The sequence below is a fragment of the Acinonyx jubatus genome, chromosome C2 (assembly GCF_027475565.1).
Source record: "Acinonyx jubatus isolate Ajub_Pintada_27869175 chromosome C2, VMU_Ajub_asm_v1.0, whole genome shotgun sequence".
NCBI lineage: Eukaryota > Metazoa > Chordata > Mammalia > Carnivora > Felidae > Acinonyx > Acinonyx jubatus.
Genome location: NC_069384.1, coordinates 129,545,078 through 129,567,100, shown reverse-complemented (window position 1 = coordinate 129,567,100; position 22,023 = coordinate 129,545,078). Strand labels below are relative to the sequence as shown.

At 40.1% G+C, this 22,023-nt stretch overlaps 3 protein-coding genes across 21 annotated transcripts in view; 2 read left to right on the top strand and 1 right to left on the bottom strand.

The window, feature by feature from the left end:
- The window catches only part of ATP2C1 (ATPase secretory pathway Ca2+ transporting 1), a 170,579-nt gene extending 167,409 nt beyond the window's left edge, over positions 1–3,170 (top strand). The window contains exon 28 of the mRNA XM_027061851.2: positions 2,583–3,170. Within this exon, the coding sequence (XP_026917652.1) occupies positions 2,583–2,654 (72 nt within the window). The 3' untranslated portion in view covers positions 2,655–3,170. The remainder of the gene's footprint in view (positions 1–2,582) is intronic.
- Positions 219–14,010, bottom strand: ASTE1 (asteroid homolog 1). Of its 5 annotated transcripts, XM_027061855.2 has the most exons (6): positions 13,786–13,908; positions 12,728–12,829; positions 11,265–12,586; positions 4,661–4,871; positions 2,613–2,808; positions 219–843 (listed from the first exon to the last, which is right to left on the bottom strand). In XM_027061855.2, exons 3-6 carry the CDS (start codon positions 12,567–12,569, stop codon positions 513–515), a joined length of 2,043 nt encoding a protein of 680 aa, XP_026917656.1. In that variant the 5' UTR covers positions 12,570–12,586; positions 12,728–12,829; positions 13,786–13,908; the 3' UTR covers positions 219–512. The 5 variants fall into 5 exon arrangements, with proteins under 5 accessions (XP_026917656.1, XP_026917658.1, XP_053077427.1 ...); XM_027061857.2 differs by lacking the exon at positions 12,728–12,829 and having other exon boundaries at positions 13,876–14,010; XM_053221452.1 differs by having other exon boundaries at positions 11,265–12,850; positions 13,786–13,924.
- Positions 14,011–14,151: 141 nt separating this feature from the next.
- Positions 14,152–22,023, top strand: part of NEK11 (NIMA related kinase 11) — a 272,598-nt gene continuing 264,726 nt past the window's right edge. For 11 of the 15 annotated variants that reach the window (XR_008297987.1, XM_053221458.1, XM_053221459.1 and 8 more), the window contains exons 1-2: positions 14,182–14,321; positions 17,272–17,540. Coding sequence is in view for 11 of the 15 variants with exons in the window: in XM_053221458.1 (XP_053077433.1) it covers positions 17,371–17,540 (170 nt within the window). In the remaining 4 variants the exon portion in view is untranslated. Of the gene's footprint in view, positions 14,322–17,271; positions 17,541–22,023 lie in introns of those variants that run through there. The other 4 variants (XM_053221455.1, XM_053221460.1, XM_053221461.1 and 1 more) reach the window with 4 other exon arrangements.

Genomic DNA, 22,023 nt, shown 5'->3' with positions numbered 1-22,023 from the left:
GTATAAAGGATGAAGAGGAAACATTTGGGAAAAAAATGTTTTGAAATGATAATAACCCAGCTTCTGCTTATGGGAAATAATTGAAGCAGAACTTATATTCTTTTTGAAAACATAGCTGGCTGAGTTGCTGCAATGTAAAGGCTATAGACTTATTAACTTCCTAAAACGGAATGAGAAGTACAAACATGCTTTCAAGTGTGTTTAAGAAAATACAGAAGTTTCTTAAATCAGATTGTATTTATTAAAAACAGAATACAAAATACCCTCGAATTCAAAGATCGCCTCTTACAATGTTTATCCCCTAACAGATTAGTTGTAAAGAAAAAAGTTAATCATTTGAAGGGAGGTAATCAAAGTTTTAAGAATTACACATCTGGGGGTGCCTGGCTGGCTCAGTCAGTAGAGCATCTGGGACTCTTGATCCCAGAGTTGTGAGTTCAAGCCCCACATTAGGTATGCAGCCTACTTTAAAAAAAAAAAGAAAAAACTGTACATTTTGTTGAAGACCGAGTTTATTCAAGCTCTGAGAGCTCAATATGTTCTTCCAAGTTTTCAACCGTTAGTAGCCCAAACCGATTGCTTCCCTCGTACCAGCATTTAGTGTCTGAGGTGGTTCCCACTCTGTTCTTTGACCAGCTGGTACCTTGTTTCTTTTGCCTTTTTTTTTTTGAATTTGATTTACCCTTTGGTAGGAATAATTCGGCAGAGGCATATGACCTTGTGGCATTGAACAGATGTTCATAAAGTTGCTTCGCCTCAGGGCACATGCTCAGGAGACTTTCTACAGAAGTCGATGTTAGCAGTTGTCGGCACAGTCCGTGTACCAGGCTTCCACTGTACAGTCTGTCTCACGGGAGAGGAAAAGAGTGTTGTTAAAGCATACGTTCAGTGGAGAACTTTGCTCATTAACATGGCTTTAACAAGTGCAGCTAAACACTTAGCTCTTCAATACAATTAGTACTAAAATTACTTAAAAACCTGTTCCTTGAAGGAAGGAATTGAGTTGTTAGTACAAATTTGGCTGGTGATATTTAAAAACTCTTTGTCAACAAATGAGATAGATGCCTGCTGGTTCTGCAACCAGCTGAAAGTTGAGCAGGCCTCTTACCACTTCAAAGAAAAGGAATTAAAAATGTCTGATAAACCAAATGGGCAGTCTGCTGAAATATGAGAAAATTTAGTGGCATCGTTTGCAAGCTCACTGATTCACCTGCACTGAGAATCTACTGCAGGAATGTAAGATGTGGTTAACTGGAAGCCACAAATTTAATACATAACTTACTGCCAGAGTTGATCCACTGGTGCCTTAGCAACTAATGCAGAACCATCATTTAATCAGTGTAAGACCATCATTTAAAAAGCTTTAGTAAAGCTGAGATGCAAAAACAGTCCTGCTGAAATCATTATGAAGAGAACTGTTTGGTCTTGTTTTTTCCCCTGTTTTGTCATAAAGGGATTTGTGGTAGCTAGAGAGGATCCAGTCTAGAATGACCTCAATTATTTAATGAAAGGCACAAAAAAGACAAATAAAAATAAATAAATAAAAAGGAAAGGCATAAAGAATCCATAGGTCAAAGGCTAGTTAATCTTATTGGGTAGAAGGTTCTAGGGTTGACTCAGATTATCAGGTCCAGAGATGTATTAACACTTTTTACTGCTAGGAAGCTTTATACCTTAAAACACTTAAAAGTCACACCAGCAGATTTTATATGCCTCCAAACATACATCATTCATTTATTTGACAAATATTTGAGTTTTTCCTAAATGCTAGGCACTGGGGCTACAAAAGTAAATAGCTAAGTGCCTTCCTCACAGAGCTTCCATTCAAGTGGAGAGAGACAAAGTGTATCTCCAATCTCCACTCCATTTGCTAACAATCTCCCCTTTATTCTTCCTCTCTCCCTCCCTCTGGGATCTCCTGGATGTCCAATCCACTGAACGTAGTACCCACACCCTACTGCTATCCTTTCTTTCTTACCAGCTTAAACTCCATACTCAAACATGATAATCCCTTCCTGGCATACAGGCTGCCTCTCCCTTCTTCATACTCACCTGGCAAAGCAAAAACCCTAAATAAAGTCCACTTAAGTGTCTAGGAGTCATCTTATTAGAATAAAAGCTCCATGACAGCAGAGATTAAAAAGAAGTATTTTGTTCACTACACCCTACCACAGAGTAGGCATTTAATAAATATTTGAACAAGTGTATGAACAGTATGCCACGTGTTAAATGCAATTACAAAAATCCAAAAGAGTAATAGGACTACAGTGACTGGAAGTAGAGAGTAATATTCCAGGAGGATAATCAGAAAGAGGCTTTATAAAGTGATACTTGATCAAAGGCCTGAGAGAAATGAAGGAAAGAGTTCTATCCTACCAACAACTGCCTCTTTTTTTACTTTAAGGGACTGGCTTTTTAATCTTTGATCTAATCATGGCAATTTTCTTTGGGAATATGGACAAAAATTTATATGTTTCCAGCTCTTCAGCTATAATAGCGATCCAAGACCAATTATACTAAGATTAATTTTTAGAAATTTATTTGCTTTAAGTATAAATAAAAGTATTTACTTCTGTGTGCAGCCATCTGAACTAGTTTCCCGTGGTGCTTACCGAGTTAGGTCTGGTTCCGGGAGAGGAGCGGACAGCAGCTGATTGAGATACATCCCCATCTGCAGACAGCACTGCCACTGACAGAAGATGTGAGCTGTGTCTAAGTCCAGTCTCGTGCCCGGCCGTGTCTGCTCCTTCACTCTCTGGAACTCTTCATACAACATCCTAGCACCATCCTCCCGCAGATCTTCCTTATCTAGACAAAGAAACAACCCGAGGGCAGTATTTCCAAAAACACTGTATAGCTTGTAATTTTCTCTCTCTATAAAACTTTGAATTCCATAAAGAAAAAAATTACTTTAAATAACCAAAATGCTTTTCTCTTCTGGCTCTTTACTATTTTAACGTCAATGTAAAAGCCTTGCTGTATACATTGAAATATTTATACTGAAATGCCTTTTTAATGACAACCTAACTTCATTCAACCCTAAATTATTTATTTTTTTCCTTAAAATAGTATCTCTGACTTAAAATACATCTGCTTCTGAACTCTCCAAACCCAAAATCTGTCTCTCTGAAAAATACAAATTACTATTAAATATCCTTCTCTTCACTGTTCTCGTTCACTAAGTTTCCTTCCATGGAGACCCGCCCCTTGCTATAGTGCACTTACACAGCCTGTGTTCAAAGCACACTTTAACCTCTGCTTTATGGGAGGAAAACAAAAGCATGACTGACTCGAGCTATGGCAAATCATCTACTTCACATAGCGGAGGTTAAGAGGCAAGAAGCAACAAGCCTAGGCAATGAGTGCTGTTTGCGTTCAGCTGTAAGCTCCTGCAGGTTTGAGTAGGGGCGTGCAAAATGATGTTGGACCAACTTGAAAGTAATAAAAAGGAGGCCCACCTTTTACGCATTAGCGAGCAGCAAGGCACTGAGCCTGCCTGGGTGCAGGGTCCACAATTCCTAAAAGAAAAGAAACAGACCCTTGACGTGCCCCTTCTGTTGGACTCAGGTAAAAAATTAACAGGCTTGTGCTCTGAGAATGTTCTTAAACTACAGTATTATTCAATAGGTGGAAATACCCTAAAGTTGTGTTTTCACTAGTAGTGGGCGTTAACTCATTCAGTTGGCTCTTATAAGAAGAGTCGCTTCTGACAACTGTTCTCACACTTGGGGTGTCCTGGAGTCTGTACCAGTTCACTCTTTCCTTTAATGTGTTTTAAAAAGTAAACTCCAGTGTAGCACTGTCCAACAGAACTCTCAGCAATGATGGAAGTGTTTTGTGTCTCTGCTGTCCAATTCAGTAGCCTCTAGCCATATGTGGCTACTGAGCACTTCAAATGTGGCCAAGAAGCTGAAGTTTTCATTTAAAGAGCCACACATGGCTAATGGCCATTAGATTAGATATCAGACAGCATAGATTAGATATCAGACAGCACTGTTCTGGGTGTGGTGATTGTTATATGTGTTTAGATAAGGAGTTACAGCATTCATAATCTTTTAAAGGGAATAATTCTATTAAAGAATTGAAGTGCTCCAAGACATCAGCATTTATTTCACCTGATACTTACATGCAGCTGAAACTACCTTAAAGGGTATTTCTCTAACAGAAAAAAAAGTTACTATTTCTGTCGTCACTAACACACTAATTGAAACTTACAGTGGAGAAAAAGTAAAACAATGGCACAAGCACGAATATTTACTATGACTGTAGGAATTCAGAAGCTTCACCGATGGACAATTTTACATAAATTTCTAGTGATGATCTTGCCACTGTATTGATGCTCAGGAATAGGGATAGGGTACATGGAGTCCAGAATGTAACTGGCACGTTACACATGCACACTTCGCGTGGGATGAGGCAGTAGCAGCATACCTTCACTGCTGTGCCCTTGGAGTCAAGCACTCTAGCACTGAGCCTGGCACACAGAAGTGCTCAAAAACATCTGCCAGTGAATGAATGATATTTTGGTGGCTCCACCCCTAAGTTCTGAATACAACCGATGGGAGTAAACAACGAAGAATATTTTTGTTTGTTTCTTTAAACTTGCAATTATATGCAAGCAATGTGCAAAACTTTCCTCCTGGAATTTCCAGATACCTACCAGGGCTGTTGATTATGACATGCAAGGGCCCCATCAGCATCCCTAGCAGTAAGGCCTGCAGGTGATGTAGCTTTGCCTTGGCCTCTGTGTGCTGCAACCAGTAGCAACTGACTGAAACAAGCAACTTCAATGAAGAAGGGATTGGCTCCAGGATGGTCTGTTTCACCTTCAGGGTTTCTAACAGAAGTATCTGCCTTTTGGCCAAGGAGAGCTGAAAATACATACCGAACATCCCGCAAGTTACTTTGGGGAATGTCTCCCTCCCCTCCCCCCCACCCCGCCCCACCCCAAGTATAAAGAGACTTTAGTGCAGATGAATTGCTCTGTCAGTTTCTTACCTTCCTGTGGAAAGAAAGAAATTAGCCACACTCAAAGCATTTAAAACACTGGGTGCTTAATAAATACGGTTGAATGGATATATTGTGTACTCCCACTACACGGCCCTTGCTCATGTCACTCCACCCTCCATGTAGGCTGGTGAACATCTTCAGTGCATGTCACTTGGGAAGCTTAAAAATTTCAGTCCTCAGGTCCCACACCCTGAATTTTGATTCAGTAAATGTGAGAGCAACCAAGGAATCTGCATTTTAACTATTCTGCGTTGAGAGACAAAGATCTATACTCAACGCTATTCTTAACTGCCAGTGACTACGGAGGCCCTACCTTCTTCACGATGCCATTTCTGATCACCTCTGGAAGGCAAACTTAGATTATATGCACCCTCTGTGGCATATCATACAGCCTTCTATTTGTTTGGGTCTTGTCTCATGTCCCTACCCAGTTGAATGTTTTATTTTGTCTTTTTGTTTTCCTACACAGGGATTGTTCCAGGGTGGCTGCTTGTAGGTGAGACGTATATTCAAGGGAGATGGGAATATTTAAGGACTACCTGCATTGTGCTTGCACTAACACACCCCACTCACTTCTCCATGCGTTAGAGTACACTTCAAATAAAAGGGAGTTAACAGCTATGAGGGGTTTGGGCTTCTTGAAATAACTTTACCTTAATGAATCTTAAGAACCATAAGGACCTTCTAGGTCACACACTTAAACAAATGAGGAAATTTGTACTATTAACAGGGCACCTTCAGGAGGACTTTACCACCAAACTTTAAGAAAGAAAAAACGGGGTGCCTGGGTGGCTCAGTTGTTGAGCGTCCAACTTCAACTCAGGTCATGATCTCGTGGTTCATGAGTTCAAGCCCCACGTCCAGCTCTGTGCTGACAGCTCAGAGCCTGGAACCTGCTTTAGAGTCTGTGTCTCCCTCTTTCTCCACCCCTCCTCTGCTCATGCTGTCTCTCTCTGTCTCAAAAATGAATAAACACTAAAAAATTAAAAAAAAAAAAAAAAGAAAGAAAAAACTGGTGTTCCTAGTGTCTGCATGCAGCCAGAAAAGGATTTCTTTCTTAACTTTATGTAAGGATGAGACACATTTCTCAGTACCTAAAACCTAGTTTGTAGTCAAATCAGTGTGTTGACAGCTGGGAATGGACATGGCAACCTGAAATAAAAATCATAATTGATAAAATAGTTTCACCATCGATGCATGAAAGCATTAAATATAATTTATAAAACTCATTTTAAACTTTTGATACTGTGATAAAACTTTTTTTTTTTTGAGAGTGTGAGTGTGGGGGGGGGGGTAGGCAGAGACAGTGAGGGGGAGACAGAATCTTAAGGAGGCTCCGTGCTGTTGGCACAGAGCCCAACATGGGGCTCCAACCCACAAAGCCTTGTGATCATGATCTGAGCGGACTCAGAGTTGGACGCTTAACTGACTGAACCACAGTATCACCCCGATACTGTGATAAACTTTTTAAAATTAGAAATATGCAAGATGCTTTACAGTCTAAGCCATCACTCTTACGGGAAATAACAAGTACTTAAAACAAAAACTTTATGATCTCAACTGGTAGGAAAATACACCAAGTAAAGCTAAAAAAATACATGAATTCTTTTCTGACATATAATGCTTAAATTATTGAATTGTCTACAATTCAATTACAAATTACAATTTTTATGAACAAAGTAGGGTTTGGGCTTTGACTTTAGAAATGTTCTGTCTCTCATTAACTGTACAGCATTGGGCAAGTTTCTGAGCTTTTCTATCATCAATCTGATTATCTGTAAATGGGCATTACAATGAATTACACAAGATGTTTCATGGAACCCACCAGTTCTTAGCCCCTTCCAAAAGAGGAATGACTCTGCTCATAGCCCTTAAATTTGGTTAGGTTTTAGCCCAGTGACAACTTCCCCTTACCCCAGAGGGGAAGGAAAGCAAAAGCCGGTAGAAGAAGATCCCACAGAGAAGCAGAGACACCCAGAGAGAGGTTGGTCGTGGCGCTTACTCCCAAAGAAAGACCCACTTGCATCTCTCCTTATAATTAGCCTCTCATTGGTTAACTTGAATGGATCTCTATCCACTGCAGCTAATAACCAAATGAAAACCCTATCCTATGTGGTTACTGTGAGAATTAAATAAGTATAAAGTTGCTATTACAACCGTTGGCACAAAGCAGATAAAGTATTATTACTGCCTCATGTTAAGAAAAACAAAACGACTAGAGAACTATCACAAGATTTCTCTTACACCTGCATTTGTCTTTGGAATCACATTTGCACTTGATACCATTTTGAATTATCCTGGGCTATAGGCGCCTGGGTGGCTCAGTCATTTTAGTGTCTGACTGTTGATTTCGGCTCAGGTTGTGATCTCATGGTTCGTGCTTTAAGCTCCACGTTGGGGTCCAGGCTGACGGCATGGAGCCTGCTTCGGCTTCTCTCCCTCTTTCTCTCTCTCTCTGCCCCTCCCCCACTCATATCCTCTCTCTCTCTCTCTCAAAGAAACTTAAAAAAAAAAAAAAGAATTGGGGTGCCTGAGTAGTTTAGTTGGTTGAGTGGTACAACTCTTGATTTCAGCTCAGGTCATGATCTCATGGTTAGTGAATTCCAGACCTGCGTCAGGCTCTGTGTTGACAGTGTAGAGCCTGCTTGGGATTCTCTCACTGTCCCTCTATCTCTGCCTCTCTCCTGCTCTCAAAAATAAATAAGAAAAAAGAATTATCATGGGTTAATTAGAGCTAGCAACACTGAACTAAGTACAGGATTGATTAGTTTATGCCTAGGAAAAGCTGAAAGATACGACCACAAAGAAAGTGAACCAGACTTTCACCCTACTTTGAATACAGGTAAGTGATGAGAACACTTGTCATCTCCACTTAGCAAAGAGTATAATCAGCATGTTACACTCATGGACTCAGCTGGATTTTCTTTCATATGAGGGAAAAAGTGCCTTGATCCTATGTTGCACCATACACAAAAAAATCAATTGTAGATAGACTGTAGATCTAAATATGAAAGACAAAAAAACCGTCATGACCTTGGAGTAGGTAATAATTTTTTAAGTAGGTTATAGAAGTGATAACTATAAATAATAAAAATTTAAATTGGACTCTATTAAGATTCTGTTCATCAAAACATACTCCAGTGAAAAGACAACCTACACTATGCAAGAGTCTGTTCACAATACATATTATTTGACAAAGGACACATATATAGAAATAAGCAAAAAGCCAACAGAAAAATGGGCAAAAGACCTTGAACAGAAACTTCTATAACAGAGTATCCACGTGTCCAACGGATACATAAAAGGTGCTCACATAAGTCATCAGAGAAATACAAATTAACACCCACCAAATTGGTTAAAATGATGCCACTATCCAACCATCAGAATAGCTAAAAAAAAAAAAATTTTTTTTAAGGATGAAAAATACCAGGTGTCAGCAAGGGTGTAAAGTAAGAGGAACTTTCATAAGCTGCTGGTGGGAATACTAAATGGTTAAACCACCTTGCAAGACCATTTGGCAACGTATCTTGTAAACTAAACATGCATGTCCCACGACCTAGCAATTCCACTCTTAGTAGTATCTGCAACAGATAGAGTATCCATATTTTCAAGAAATGATGTGCACTAGCATGTTCATAGCACTATTCATAATTGCCCAAACTGCAAACTACCCAAATGCCCATCACCTGCAACAAGGAAAGGTCAATTGTGGTAAATTCCCACAATGTGGTAACATGGCAATGAGAAATAAGTGATCTGCAGCTACTCACAGTGATCTAAACCTCACGAACTTTGAATAAAAGAAGCTGGATGAAAGGATTCACATTACAGGATTCCATATCTATACAAATATAAAAACAGTTAAAACTATTCAGTGTTATTACAGGTCCGGATAGCGATTACAGGGGGTGGGAGAGGGGGTCCTGGAAATGGACATTAGGGAAAGCTGCTGGGATGCTGATAATGAGTCTTCATCTGGACATTCTCTACACTGAAGTGTCAAGTTGGTGATAATTCATCAAGCTCTACACTCATCTGTGTACTTCGCTGTGTGTTCGTACTCAGGGAGGAAGACTTTTCGGAGTGATGCATACGTTCGTTATTTTAATTGCAAGGATGGATTCACAGACGTAAACATACATCAAACTCATCAAAGTGCACACTTTAAACATGGGCCCTTCACTGTACATCATTTTTCAATAGAGCCATAAAAAGTTTTAGAAAAACTCTCCACAGCACCATTTATGTTGTGAGGAGAAATGTAATTGCAACAAACGTCACCCTTTAGAATTCTGCTAATTTCAATTTTATTGCTGTGGGTAAAGTTTTAACAAATCCCTTCTGTTTGGAATTTGACTTATGCTCAACTTTCTAGTTCTGAAACCCTAGAAATGTGATAAAGTTAGCTGTGTTACTTAGCATGGTAAAAAGGACTCTTGTAAAACTGCATCTAGATTTGAACTATAAATGAACCATAAACACCAGATGGGGACATCATATCTTGGGGCTTCCCTGAGTGCAGTGACTTGTAATTAGGCACGGCCCTTGAGGGGCATAGCTCGGAAACTATGTTTATGGAATTGTTCGAAGAAAGGAGTGGGGAAAGGAGGCCAGTGAGACTTTTTCTTTCTTTAAGTGAGATATAATTCACATATTGTAACATTCACCCTTTCAAGGTGATTTTAGTATATTTATGAGCTTGTGCAACCATCACTAATTCCAGAACATTTTGGCACCCCAAAAAGAAACCCTGTTCCCCTTAGTAGTCATTCCCCATTGCCAAGGAGGCTCTGGTATCCAGCTAATATGGATGTCATTTCCTCCTGCCTGAGCTGGTGCTAATGGGGAGACTAGAGAGGTTATTCTCTGTTCAGCACTGTAGGCCCGGGATTGGCATTACTGACATTTTGGGCTGGATAATTCCTTGTTGTGGGCAGCTGTCTTGTGCATTTTAAGATGTTTAGCAGCATTCTTGGCCTCTCCCACTAGAGGCCAGTAGCAACACCCTCCCCCCCTCCAACCACCTAGGCAGTGATAATCAAAAGTGTCTCCAGACATTGCCAAATGCCCCCCGGGGAAGGTGGGGCAGGTTAAGGGGACAAAATCACCCCAGCAGAGAACCAGTGGTGTAGACTGTTCCAAAAAACTCCCACAGGAAAGAAAAGCTTCATTCAAACCTGCTGGGAAGCAATGGTTGCTATCCTATATCCTTGAGTATACTGGTACCAGGACTGGTCTGTGACAGTCTCATGAATCTGAATATTAGTTGGATTTAAGAAAACTCCCAATAGGGGTGCCTGAATGGTTCAGTCAGTTGAGCGCCCAACTTTTGATTTCAGCTCAGGTCAATGACCCCAGGATCATGGGATTGAGCCCCATGTCAGGCTCTGCATTGAACATGGAGCCTGCTTGGAATTCTCTCTCTCCCTCTGCCCCTCTTTCTGCTCGCGCTCTCTCTCTCAAAAAACAAACAAACGAAAACAAAAGAAAAAACTCCAAATAGGCCCTGCAATTGGTATTATAAATTTATCTGCATTTAATCTGTACATTTAATTGTGTTAGCCTAAGCAGTTCCATATATATTTGCAATTTTCAATATATTTATGTAAACAAAAAAATAAACGCTTGGATCCATAATTTTTTTTTTTACCTTCAAAAGGGGGTTGGTCTGAGTGTTACTCAGGTTTAAACAACACTGAATTAGGCAAAGAATCCTGTTTTCAATATCAAACTAATCATCATGAGGCCATAAACCTAATGCCTAAAAGAACAGGTCCTCATAGATAAAAATGAAAAATTAAGACCCAAGCATATTAATCTTATTAGCTGAAATCTGATGCAGTCTAAGATATCAGCTACACCTATGACAAATGCCTACCAACGCACACTGTTTTTGTAGCTCAGAATTTTTTCCTTTGCCTTTTTTTTTAAAGGCACACACCCCCAATTTATGAATAGCTAGTGTCAACAGAGTAGTAGTAATAACTGCACAGATAACACAGACTACTGAAGTAGAGTGGAAATGGCAGATTGGGAGCTAAAAGACCTATGACTGGGTCCAAGCACTGCACCTCTCTGGCTGAGGTATCACACACTCACCTATTTTGAGTCCTAGCTTTCTCAGCTACAAACGGGGGGCGGGGGGAGTAGCAACCAACCTCATTTGGTTACATTACGAGAGATAGTACACATGAAAGCACGTTTTAACCCGTGAAGTACTTTACAAAAATGACATTAGTGTTACAGACGCTTACCTCAGTCAATTTGCTTAAGTCAGAATAATCCTTGGGCAGTTCTACTGCATTAACAATTGATGTCTTGATATTTTTATTAATCCTTTCCACTTCACTGAAAGCTGGAGGCTGAGAAGGCAACGCATTCCAGGACACATTTTCCAGATGTGGGGAAGCATTCAAAAGAAGCCCATAGATGATTTGACGGATGGGCAGAGATATTCTGTGGGCATTTGGTTGCTGCATATTTTCCACCTGTGTGTGAAGAATGGTCCGTCTTAGCACCAAAGCGTCGCTGATGAAAGGAGATAGCTGGCCTTTGGCCAATGCCACTAATACCCATTCTGGTAAATCCAGATTCAAGGCGGCAGGACAGGCATAAGTACCATACTGGAAGAAGTCCTGCAACTTCACCTGGGATTGCTGGTATTCTTCCATGGAACAGCAGAGAATTTCCTTCACATTTTCTCGATCCTTTTTTGGGAGATATTTCAGAACGTTATCTAGTGCTTCGGTAGGGTTGGCAAAATGAGATAACCAATTCAGAAGTCCCAAAACTCGGTGGTGTCTCCTCCCCTTTGAACTGGTAGCTCCAAGAGGCAGACGGACTTTACTTAAGAATGTGTCCATGATGGGTAGATTGATATGATCATTTCCACACAGCACCGCAAAGAGAGGTAAGAGAGCTTTATTCATATTGCTGAAGTGACGGCAGAGCGCGTCAATGGAAAAGCATTTGGCAGGGATATAGCAGTCTCCTGTGCCTTTGATAGTGCTCACATTTCTCCACTGAAAGCTATTCAGTGGGCAAAACCCAGTTTTTAGGTCAAAAATGCAAAAGTCACTATCTGACGATAACACAGGGCAATTCCAATGATTAGCCAGTGTCATAATGTCCCGATCTGCTTCTGAAAAGCACTGGACAAAACACACCTGTAGCTTGATTAAAACCTGTATGAACACTTCCCGGATGAGCAAGGGACACACATACCCACCCCCACCAACAGAAAGGGAATGAGCCATCTGGATCTTCTCTCTGGCTCGATCCTTTAAAGTTTTAAGCTTTTTATCTGAAATGTCACATCCTCCGTCTAACACAACATATGGACAGATATTACAAGCAAACAGTGATTCAAAGAATTTTTGTACAACATCTGCAAAAGAGTCATAGTCCCCTCCATATCGAAGTTCCAAGTTTGAGTTGAAGCAAAGCCGGTGGAAGAGAGCATAGCCGTCAATGACAATTTTTGTGTCCTGCACCTTCAAATCAGTGAAGAACTCATTACTATGATCTTCTACAAAACTCATTAGTCCTCGGATACCCATGATGACTGAAGAACTGCCTAATTAAAACAACGGAACACACTTTCAACTGGTGCTCTTTACTGGGGACCAAGTTATCATTCCCAGCACCACAAACCAACAGCAAATGTCACGAACAGCTCTTTAACCAATATATTAGGTATCAGCATCTCAATTCTTACCTAGATGCTCAGGCACCACGGGCTAGCTGAGTTCATTTTCATTCTCTTTTGTTTTCCCCGTATGTTACAAGGCACAAGTGCAATGGTTTCATGGACTTTAACCTATGGATAGAGACGGGGGCTCTAAAAGAGAATCCATTAAAGTCCATTACTGACAGACTAATAGAGACTACCGTGGACTTTGATATTGAGATAGATAGCCGTCACCGTCTTCCAACAAAGAATATTTTTGTGGGGTCAAGATAAAAAGTCCTAAGCTATAAAAATGATACTCTCTTCGATCTCATAATTAATAAATCAGGGAGCACAAGGCTTCAGTTAACTAAAGTGTGTAGGGTCAATGATACGGATCCAGCTTTTCTTTTCTGACAATCAGGGTCTGGGAATTTCTTTTAGGCCTTGGCTTGTGGTCCCATCTTAATTGGCAATGTTTTGAGTAAGGACAATTACTGCTTCATGCCTGGAAGAACTTAAAACTCTCCAGTTTCATCTTAACCAGAGGCTCTTTTCATGTTCTCATCTTTGCATTATCTGGCTCAGTACCAAGAATATCGTTCCCCATCTGGCTACCTGAAGTCATAGGGTGTGTATTACTAGTATTTCCTTTGGCCTCACGCTCCAATACGGCTCAGCATGGCATGGTTACCGATTCTGTCTTTATTTAAAATAATGAGATTTTGTCAATCATGTATTTCTTTTGCATTATTTTTGACGTTTAAATACACTGCATTAAAATATATGTATCTGGATCACAGACTTCGGGGGCACCTTTTTGCATTCTGCGCCCAACTCAATTCACCCCAGTTTTGGCCCTTCCTTATCCAGTATAGTAGTCATTTATTTATAAGTGGGTCTTGTGAAATACATGCGAACAGAGGGAGGCCGTGTCAACTCATCCTAAACTAATTACAGGACCTTGCAATAGCTGTTGAACAAATGCTTGCTGGATGGGAGAAAGGCGCACAAAACGTTTGCTGTAAGTCGTCAAACACAGGCTTCCGTACATTACGCCACCCCAGCCCTTACAACCCGCTACCCGGACCAGCGGCAGAGCCCACCTGCACGGTCCTCCCAGAGGACCAGCCCCTCCACTAAAAGACTGCAGGAGCCAAGGGAGTCCTGGAAACGCCTGCACGTGAGAGTCCAACCTCAAGAGCGGGAACCGGAAGCCTCCGCGTATGACGTCACTGGGAAGCTCGGTTCCATGAAGCCAGTGGTGCCACACCGCGCCGGGGAAACAGGTGCTCCCGGGCCCCGAGACGTCAGGTCGCTAAGGAAGGCCGGGAAGTGATCTCCGAAATGGCCGCTGTCATGTTAGTGAAGCCGGGCGGGTCGGGCCTCTTCCCCTTTCCCCGCCCATTTGGGTCGGTGCACACTTCCGCCTCGGGGACCGGCTCTGTGCCGCCTAGCCCCGGCTTCCCAGCATGCCTCACGCTGTCTCCCTGGCAACGGTCCCCAACAACCTTGCCGGGAGGCCCTGGAGCTCCGCGGTGCTGTCGCGCCTACGAGGGACCTGCCCAACGTACGTCCCAATCACGGGTGGGACTGTGGGCCTGCCCCGGCGCCGCCGCTCCTGCGCCCTCGACAGCGAAAGGTATGCGAAAGGCAAAGGGCGCTCCGCGGGGCGTGCCGGGCTCCCCAAAGCCGGGGAAGGTGATGGCGTCGGGCTGCCCCAGCCAAGATCCGCATCCCTGGGCCTCCATGCCCGCGACCTCTTCACTCCCCTCAGCTACTTTCCTCCCGGATCTGCTCCAGTCTCCGGAGAATAACGGTTGCCGGCGCCTCCTCGAAATATGTTAACCCGCTTTGCGAAAGTGTATTTTTTTTTTTTTTTAAGAAGTTGAGGCAAGGAATGTTAAACTTAAGGTTAAAGTTTACCTTTAAGGTTAGCGTTGTACTTTAGCAGAATCTGGTGTCAAATCTGCTTCCTCTCATTTCAGGGAGGAGAGCTATTTGACTTCAACCTATGATAAACACTCCTTCTCATGTCTTTTGTCTAAGGGTCAGTTGCACAAGGAGGTAATCTCACCTTTTCACGGTTCCCATCCAACTTTGTAAATCTCTTTCCTCCTCACGCCACGCACACTTTTCCCCCTCTCCCTTGGGCCACAGTCGGTCGGCTGGACGCTTGTTTGCCCTGAAAAAATTTATTGAACACCTACTAGATGACAGGCGCCAAAGAGAGATAAAGAAGTGTGTCCCTGGCGCTCAAGTTCATTCACAACCTTCGTTGAGGTGGGTGCGAGGGAACGTTGACAAGAGAACAGATTGTTCTGGAATCTAGACTGCCCTCTACCTACTAGGGTAGCTCTGTGTTTGAAGAGAGGAGACTAATGGAGTCGACGGTCTAAAGGTGGCCTGGGGAAGGAGGCGGCAGGGCTGAGTCTGGGAGGTTGGGCCAAAGGAAACTCTGTGCTTAGACGTTGCTGGGTTTAAAAGCTCATTTACAAATAGGAGCCACTGGGAAATTGGACTTTCAGAACCATTCTGTCTCTCACTAAACAGGGACCTTCATCTCACCTCTAAAATAAGGAGAATTACTGGGTGATTTGAAGGGTCCTTTTCAGTTGAAAAAGCTGTTAAGTCCATACATTTATCTTAACAGCTTAATTTGGCCAGAAAGTATCACTTTTATGGGAGCACAGAAAGCAAATAAAATACACATCTGGAGGCCTGCTCTCCAGTTGCTTTTTTCAGTAGTAGACTTCACTAATATTTTCTGTGATCTTGATAATCTGACATAATTTTTTATTTATTCAGGGATTTTGAGGTATAGGCACCAGCTCTGAAGTTCTAACCCAATGTTAATGTTGTTTTAGTATTGTCATGAGACACAGCCGCAGGATGATTTGGTTTCTTTCCTTTTTTTTTTTTTTTTAAGATTTTATTTCTAACTAATCTCCACGCCCAGTGTGGGGCTCAAACCCACAACCCTGAGATCAAGAGTGACATGCTGTACTGACTGAGCCAGCCAAGCACCTCTCTCTGTCTCTTTTTTTTTTTTTTTTAAAGCTGGTTACTAGAATACTTCTGACTGGCATCAGGTAAAACTGAACTGATTAATGCATTATTTCAAGAAGAAAAATGCTGTAAATGGACACTTACCATTTATATTCTATTCTGAGGATTTTTGTAATTGCCACCACCATGTGAAGCCTGTTGGTCATATACCCCAAAACACAGATAACATCTTGTTTTATCATTATACACAAGCGGTTTTTGTCTTACAGCTTTGGAATAGTTGCATATGGAAACTTGACTCCAAGGCATAGACAGTCTTCAATTTAAAATCATATTTTCATAGATTTAAAACAAAACCCACTCTTCATCATTACTAAAGACATTTACATTTTGATGAAATAGAAATGACTTTACTGGGCACACACTCATATGGAATAGCCCTACTTTTCATAATCCTGCTGTGCATTTATAGTTTCTTGAGGAATTACAACACATTTATATTCAGTTATCGTTAAAATACAATTTTTGGTTTGAACTGGATTTGTGACACTTCTTGTTTCCAATCCAGAGAGATTACTCTCTACATAGTGTGTATAATAACTTCAGAAACTGGATCAGAAATTGTTTAGGAGGGGAAAGAATTTATTCTGAAGTCTTTCTTCCTCTTCACATGTATTCTAATAGATGCAAATACAATGGTTTAATGTCTACAGAAAGAAATTCTATGCTGATTTCTAGTCTAATCCTAACTCACTATTTTTTTTTTAATGTTTATTTATTTTTGACAGAGAAAGAGAGATAGAGCATGAGCAGGGGAAGGGGCAGAGAGAGAGGGAGACAGAATCTGAAGCGAGCTCCAGGCACCGAGGTGTCAGCACAGAGCCCGACGTGGGGCTGAAACCCACGAACCGTGAGATCATGACCTGAGCCGAAGTCGGATGCTCAACCGACTGAGCCACCCAGGCGCCCCGAATCCTAACTCACTATTTGTTAATCAAAACAGACATAAGGTAGGAAGAAAGAATTACAAAAATATTGGGGTGCCGACTTCGGCTGAGGTCATGATCTCACGGTCCGTGAGTTCGAGCCCCGCGTCAGGCTCTGTGCTGACAGTTCAGAGCCTGGAGCCTGTTTTAGATTCTGTGTCTCCCTCTCTCTCTCTGACCCTCCCCTGTTCATGTTCTGTCTCTCTCTGTCTCAAAAATAAATAAACGTTAAAAAAAATTTTTTTTTCAAAAAAGAATTACAAAAAGATTAATGCAAATGTATAGATTTAAGGAAATTATAATGTTCTTAAATTTGGATTTTTTTTAAGTAAGTGGGGAGTATAAATCTTAAACAGATTAACTGTAACTCAGTTTTGCTATATTCATTCAGATGTATGAGGGAAGGCTCTCTTCCTGTGACTGTCTTCTATTAGAATCTGCAATATCTCTACCTTTTAACATTTTTCTCTCAAGTCATTAAATGTGGTGTCATTGAATCCATTACTCAGGGTGCAAGCATCACGGTCAGAAACATACACATAGTTAGGAATCTGTCGACATTCTTTAGACCTGATCTCTGGACTTTTCATCTTTCAGGGATTGACTGACGCTACTTGGATTAATTTGACGATCTCCTAGGAGACTCGAAGTTAAATTTCTATAAACAAATAAACTAGTTCTCTCTCATTTGGAGCAATGCTGAAGTTCCAAGAGGCTGCTAAGTGTGTGAGTGGACCAATAGCCCTTTCTGCTTATCCAAAGACCTTGATTGCAAGAAGATATGTAGTTCAACAGAAACTTGGTAGTGGAAGTTTTGGAACTGTCTATCTGGTCTCAGACAAGAAAGCAAAACAAGGAGAGGAATTGTAAGTAAAAATACTTCATACGCATTTTGAGTTGGCTGCCTTGTATGCGTAGCTCTTAGCTGATTAAGAATATGGAGTACCTTTTGCTTTTTGCATTTAAGGTGGTCAGAATTGAATAAGCAACAGAAAAGCTTCTTGAATGATGTCTCCAGATAAGGTTTTTAAAGCCATTTCAGTAGGTGAGTGAAGTACCCGAACGACCTAGAGAAGGGAGATGGAGTAGATTAAGTGGAGATAAGATTTTTATGCATACCAGAGTCTCAATTACAACGTTGCTTCCACTTAACTTGATTGGGACTTCTTGAATGAGAAAGTAAGAATTGTTTATAATGAAGGCAGTTTTAGAAATGTTATGAAATGCAAATAAATGGTAATTCACACTTGAGGTGAATAGGGTGTACTAAAAGGAAATATGGTATTAATTTTCTTTGGCTTTCTTCTATGGGGGAGTTTTTCAGTCTGTAGTCATACAACTCTCAAATTAGGACATTTAAATCAAACAGGAGCTCCCATCTAAAATGAACTTATATTGAGGGCCCTCTGGTTACTTCCTTTTCTTTGATTTTGATGGGACTGTTAAACTGTCAAGGTAGAGAAAATGTCTGCTACAGATAAGGATCAATCTTCATTTTTAGCTTGAAGTTGTTTGAATTTGCTACAGTGAAAAGTTAGTTGGAATTGGAGTTAGGATAAAAAACTTGTACATCTTGTATGTCAGAAACAGGAAAAAAGAGAAGGCAGAAGTAAAAATGATCCAAGATGTCAGCCTTTAACTCTAGGCAAACAAATTTCCATCCCATAATCTATTCTTTTATTTGGAGGTTTTAAGTCAACTCAAAATTCTTTTAGCCTTTGCTCATTGGATTTAATATCAGTGTGATAAACATTTTCTACTTCTTAATATTACATAGGAATTAGAAAAGTAAATGTTGGTGCTGCTATTTTATTTTCAAACTCAACCTTTTAAATGGTCTCTGTGTCCAGAATTTTACAAAGTAATTATCAAGAATCCATAGTTTTCATTGAATTCCTCTATGAGGAATGACGACAGTGTCCTTAGAACAGGTTTCACGACTCCTATCAAAGACTTCTTTTCCATAAATCCTAGAGGTGCTCTTCCAGCCAGTAGAACAAGATGATAAATTTCTGAAAATTACCAGAGTACCTTTATGGAAACATTGAGAGTAAGACCTAAATCTGACCCAGGACTTGTGTACATCATACTGTAAATGAGGTGGGGCCACGGGCAAACAGTCAAGAAAGAATTCTTGAGATGTTTTTGGTGCAAAAAGGTGCTTTTATTATAGCACAGGGACAGGACCTGTGGGCAGAAAGAGCTGCACCTTTGTTGTATGAAGCTGGTGGTTACATGCCTACTGCTCAAGGGGGAGGGGATGTGCAGGGAGTAGTAGATCATAAAGGTTTTCTTCGAATTTCTGCTTGTAAAACTACTTTCACAAGATTTCTCTGGTGCTTATCATTCAGCTTGGCATTAACTATTCGTGAGATGTGCAGGCAGTCATGAGACCCTTTAAGAATGTAGCAACCAGTATGTCTTTGATCCTTATTGGAACTATGCAGACTATAGATCAGTCTTCTGGGCTAAAAGGGCTAAAAGTGAACATTTTTCTTCCTCTGTCTCTCATCATAAAGATCATATCCAATTTTGGTTTCTTTAATGAGTAAGGAATATGAAGAATTTTAAGGAAATTCACAGAAGGGCTAAAAAGTTGATTAAAGGAATGTAAAATAAGATATATGAAGACCAAACTTGAAAGCTTCAGACTTGAGATGATGGGTGTATATGCACCCATAGTATATGGGAGTGTAGTGTATATGCGTGTGTTGGAGGAAGGGTGCAGAAATGAGAGAGGAAGGGGCTGGTTGGTTGGGATGTGATTTGCCAATAACTTTTCCTGTACTTGCATTGGTCTAAAAATACCTGATTTGAACTGAAGATGGCAGATGAAGCCTCAGTCTGTGGAATGAATCCAACAGTGAGGATAATTGACAAATTATTTGACACTGAAAAGTCTGGTGTAGAATCTCTTGAAAAGGAATCATTCATCATCAGAATCTCTACAACTACATACAAGCTACATTCAGCCTTCAGATGTGTTTTGTTTGGCCTGCATAGTGGGGTTTTTGTTTTTAGTCTAAATTAGTTGCCAGTATTTAAAAATGTACATTCTCATAAAGATTGAGCTTTTCATCTTCTCTTGGAAAAAAAAAAAAAAAGATTTGGTAACATTTGCTAACATTGATGCTATATAGCCAATATGGGCTGGAGCTGGGTAGCAGCTGCCCCCTTCAGACAGAACCTGTACTCTTCAACTAGCCGTGTCTTACCACTCTTCACTGTCTCTTATACCCACTGCCTATCTCTGTAGACATCTGATTTTACACCTCTGCTAAAATCATGAAGAATCATGGCTGTGGCTGCTCACAAAATCCTAGAAGGCTAGAAGGAAGTCAGTAAGTGTCACAGTTAAGACCACAGTGTTTGGAGGTGAACAGGTCAAATGTAAAGCCAGTCGTTATGCAGGTTCCTCATCTGAGCTTCAGTTTTCTTATGTGTAAAATGGGTATTAAACCTCATAGGATTGAAATAGGGTTAAATAAAATATCTATGTATGTATAAAACATCCAGATAAACATATATTATCTAATAAGGAATATATAATATAAAAACAAATATAAGATATATTTGTAAATATATGCATAAAATACAGACTATCACATTACCTTATATATAATTATCACTCAATAACAGTTGAGGTTCATCTTATTTATAAACAATCCAAGTTATAGGAAAAATTAAAGGAAGCCTACCAAAACTTTATCTAGTCATGACCCAATAACTTTACTCTCTATTAACAGGAAGTTTTTCTTTTGTATTCCACTTTTAAGAGAGAAATCTCTCCAAGCAATCTGCTATCAGGCATGTGATTTTAAAATCTTCTTCAAGAATCTTTCTTGAGATTGTAACAATTCTATTGTCATATTCTTTTGTATCTCTATGACTGTCCAAAAGCAATTGATCCTCAGAATGTTGACTTTTTAGCTACATAAGATAGCAACTTATCAGTGATTATGTTTCATACATGTTACAGAGGCAGAAACTAAACTCATTTTTTTTAAAGATTCTTTCCCCACAGTGTTGACAACTGAATCTTTAGTTAGTGAGAAAAGCACATTAATTAGCACTACCCATTGTCCAAGCAATTTGGTTACATAAAATTTTAGATTCTACTTTACGTACTGGGCTATAAACATAAGGAATTGGTTAATATTAGAGATAGGTAGGAAATAATACTTTCTGAAAAGATTTATATAATGTTGTGAATGCTTCTCCTTTAATAAATCAAAGTAGATCTGACTCCCTTCATTGTTTTGCAGACATACCCCTAACTGTTTGAGATTATAAGGAAAGTATATCATAACCTTTATATACCAGACTATCTCTTCTCTAGTTAAAAGAATGACTTGGGTGTACTATGAGTCTGAGGTGGTCTACAGGACACTTATTACTAGCCCCTATGAAATCTAGGTTTACGTAATATGCACTTTTAGATTTCATTGAAGAATTTGACAAAAGGGAATAGCTATTCTAACTTTTCCATCAAAGTATTGCAATTTATCATTATGCCACTTGGGGGCATTACTCTACCATTGACATTTTTCATATTCTGTGAATTTGTGAATTTTAATTACAGTGTAAATACCACATTCCTTTACATTTTTATTGACTTTCTGCATTTGCTATGGGATAAAACAAAAAACAAAAAACTATAGCCATGACATTTGATTAGTGTGTGTTTGGAGAGAGTTTTCTCTTTGGCATAAAGATCGGGCATTCCTTTTTTGGTTATCACAGTAGTATGAAATTAAACTTTAAATGAGTATTGAATGACACAGAGGGGTTTTTTTATTCTGCATCATGAAATTTATAAACCAATATTTGGGAATATTTTCTTTCATGATTATAGAAACTCTGGTCTAATGAATGTGGGGATGTGATAATGTTAATTCATATTCCTAAATATTGTTGTAATTCAACTTCATAATTTTATATTTTTGTTAAGCTGTCAGACTTTATTTTTAATTAAAAAAAATTTTTTTAATGTTTGTTTTTGAGAGAGAGAGAGAGAGACAGACAGAATGTGAGTGGGGTGGTGGGGGGAGCAGAGAGAGAGGGAGACACAAAATCTGAAGCAGGCTCCAGGCTCTGAGCTGTCAGCACAGAAGCCGACGTGGGGCTCAAACTCACACACGAACCGTGAGATCATGACCTGAGTCGAAGTCAGACGCTTAACCAACAAGCCACCCAGGCACCTCTGTCAGACCTTTTTCTTTAAAAGCAAATCCATAAGTGATGAGCTAAGAAGGTCTTTGGTTCTTAGCATAGTGCATGTAACTTAATGGAAAAGAGATGTTAAGGAAATAATCTTACCTTACCCTAAGATACATGATTAAACTTGTA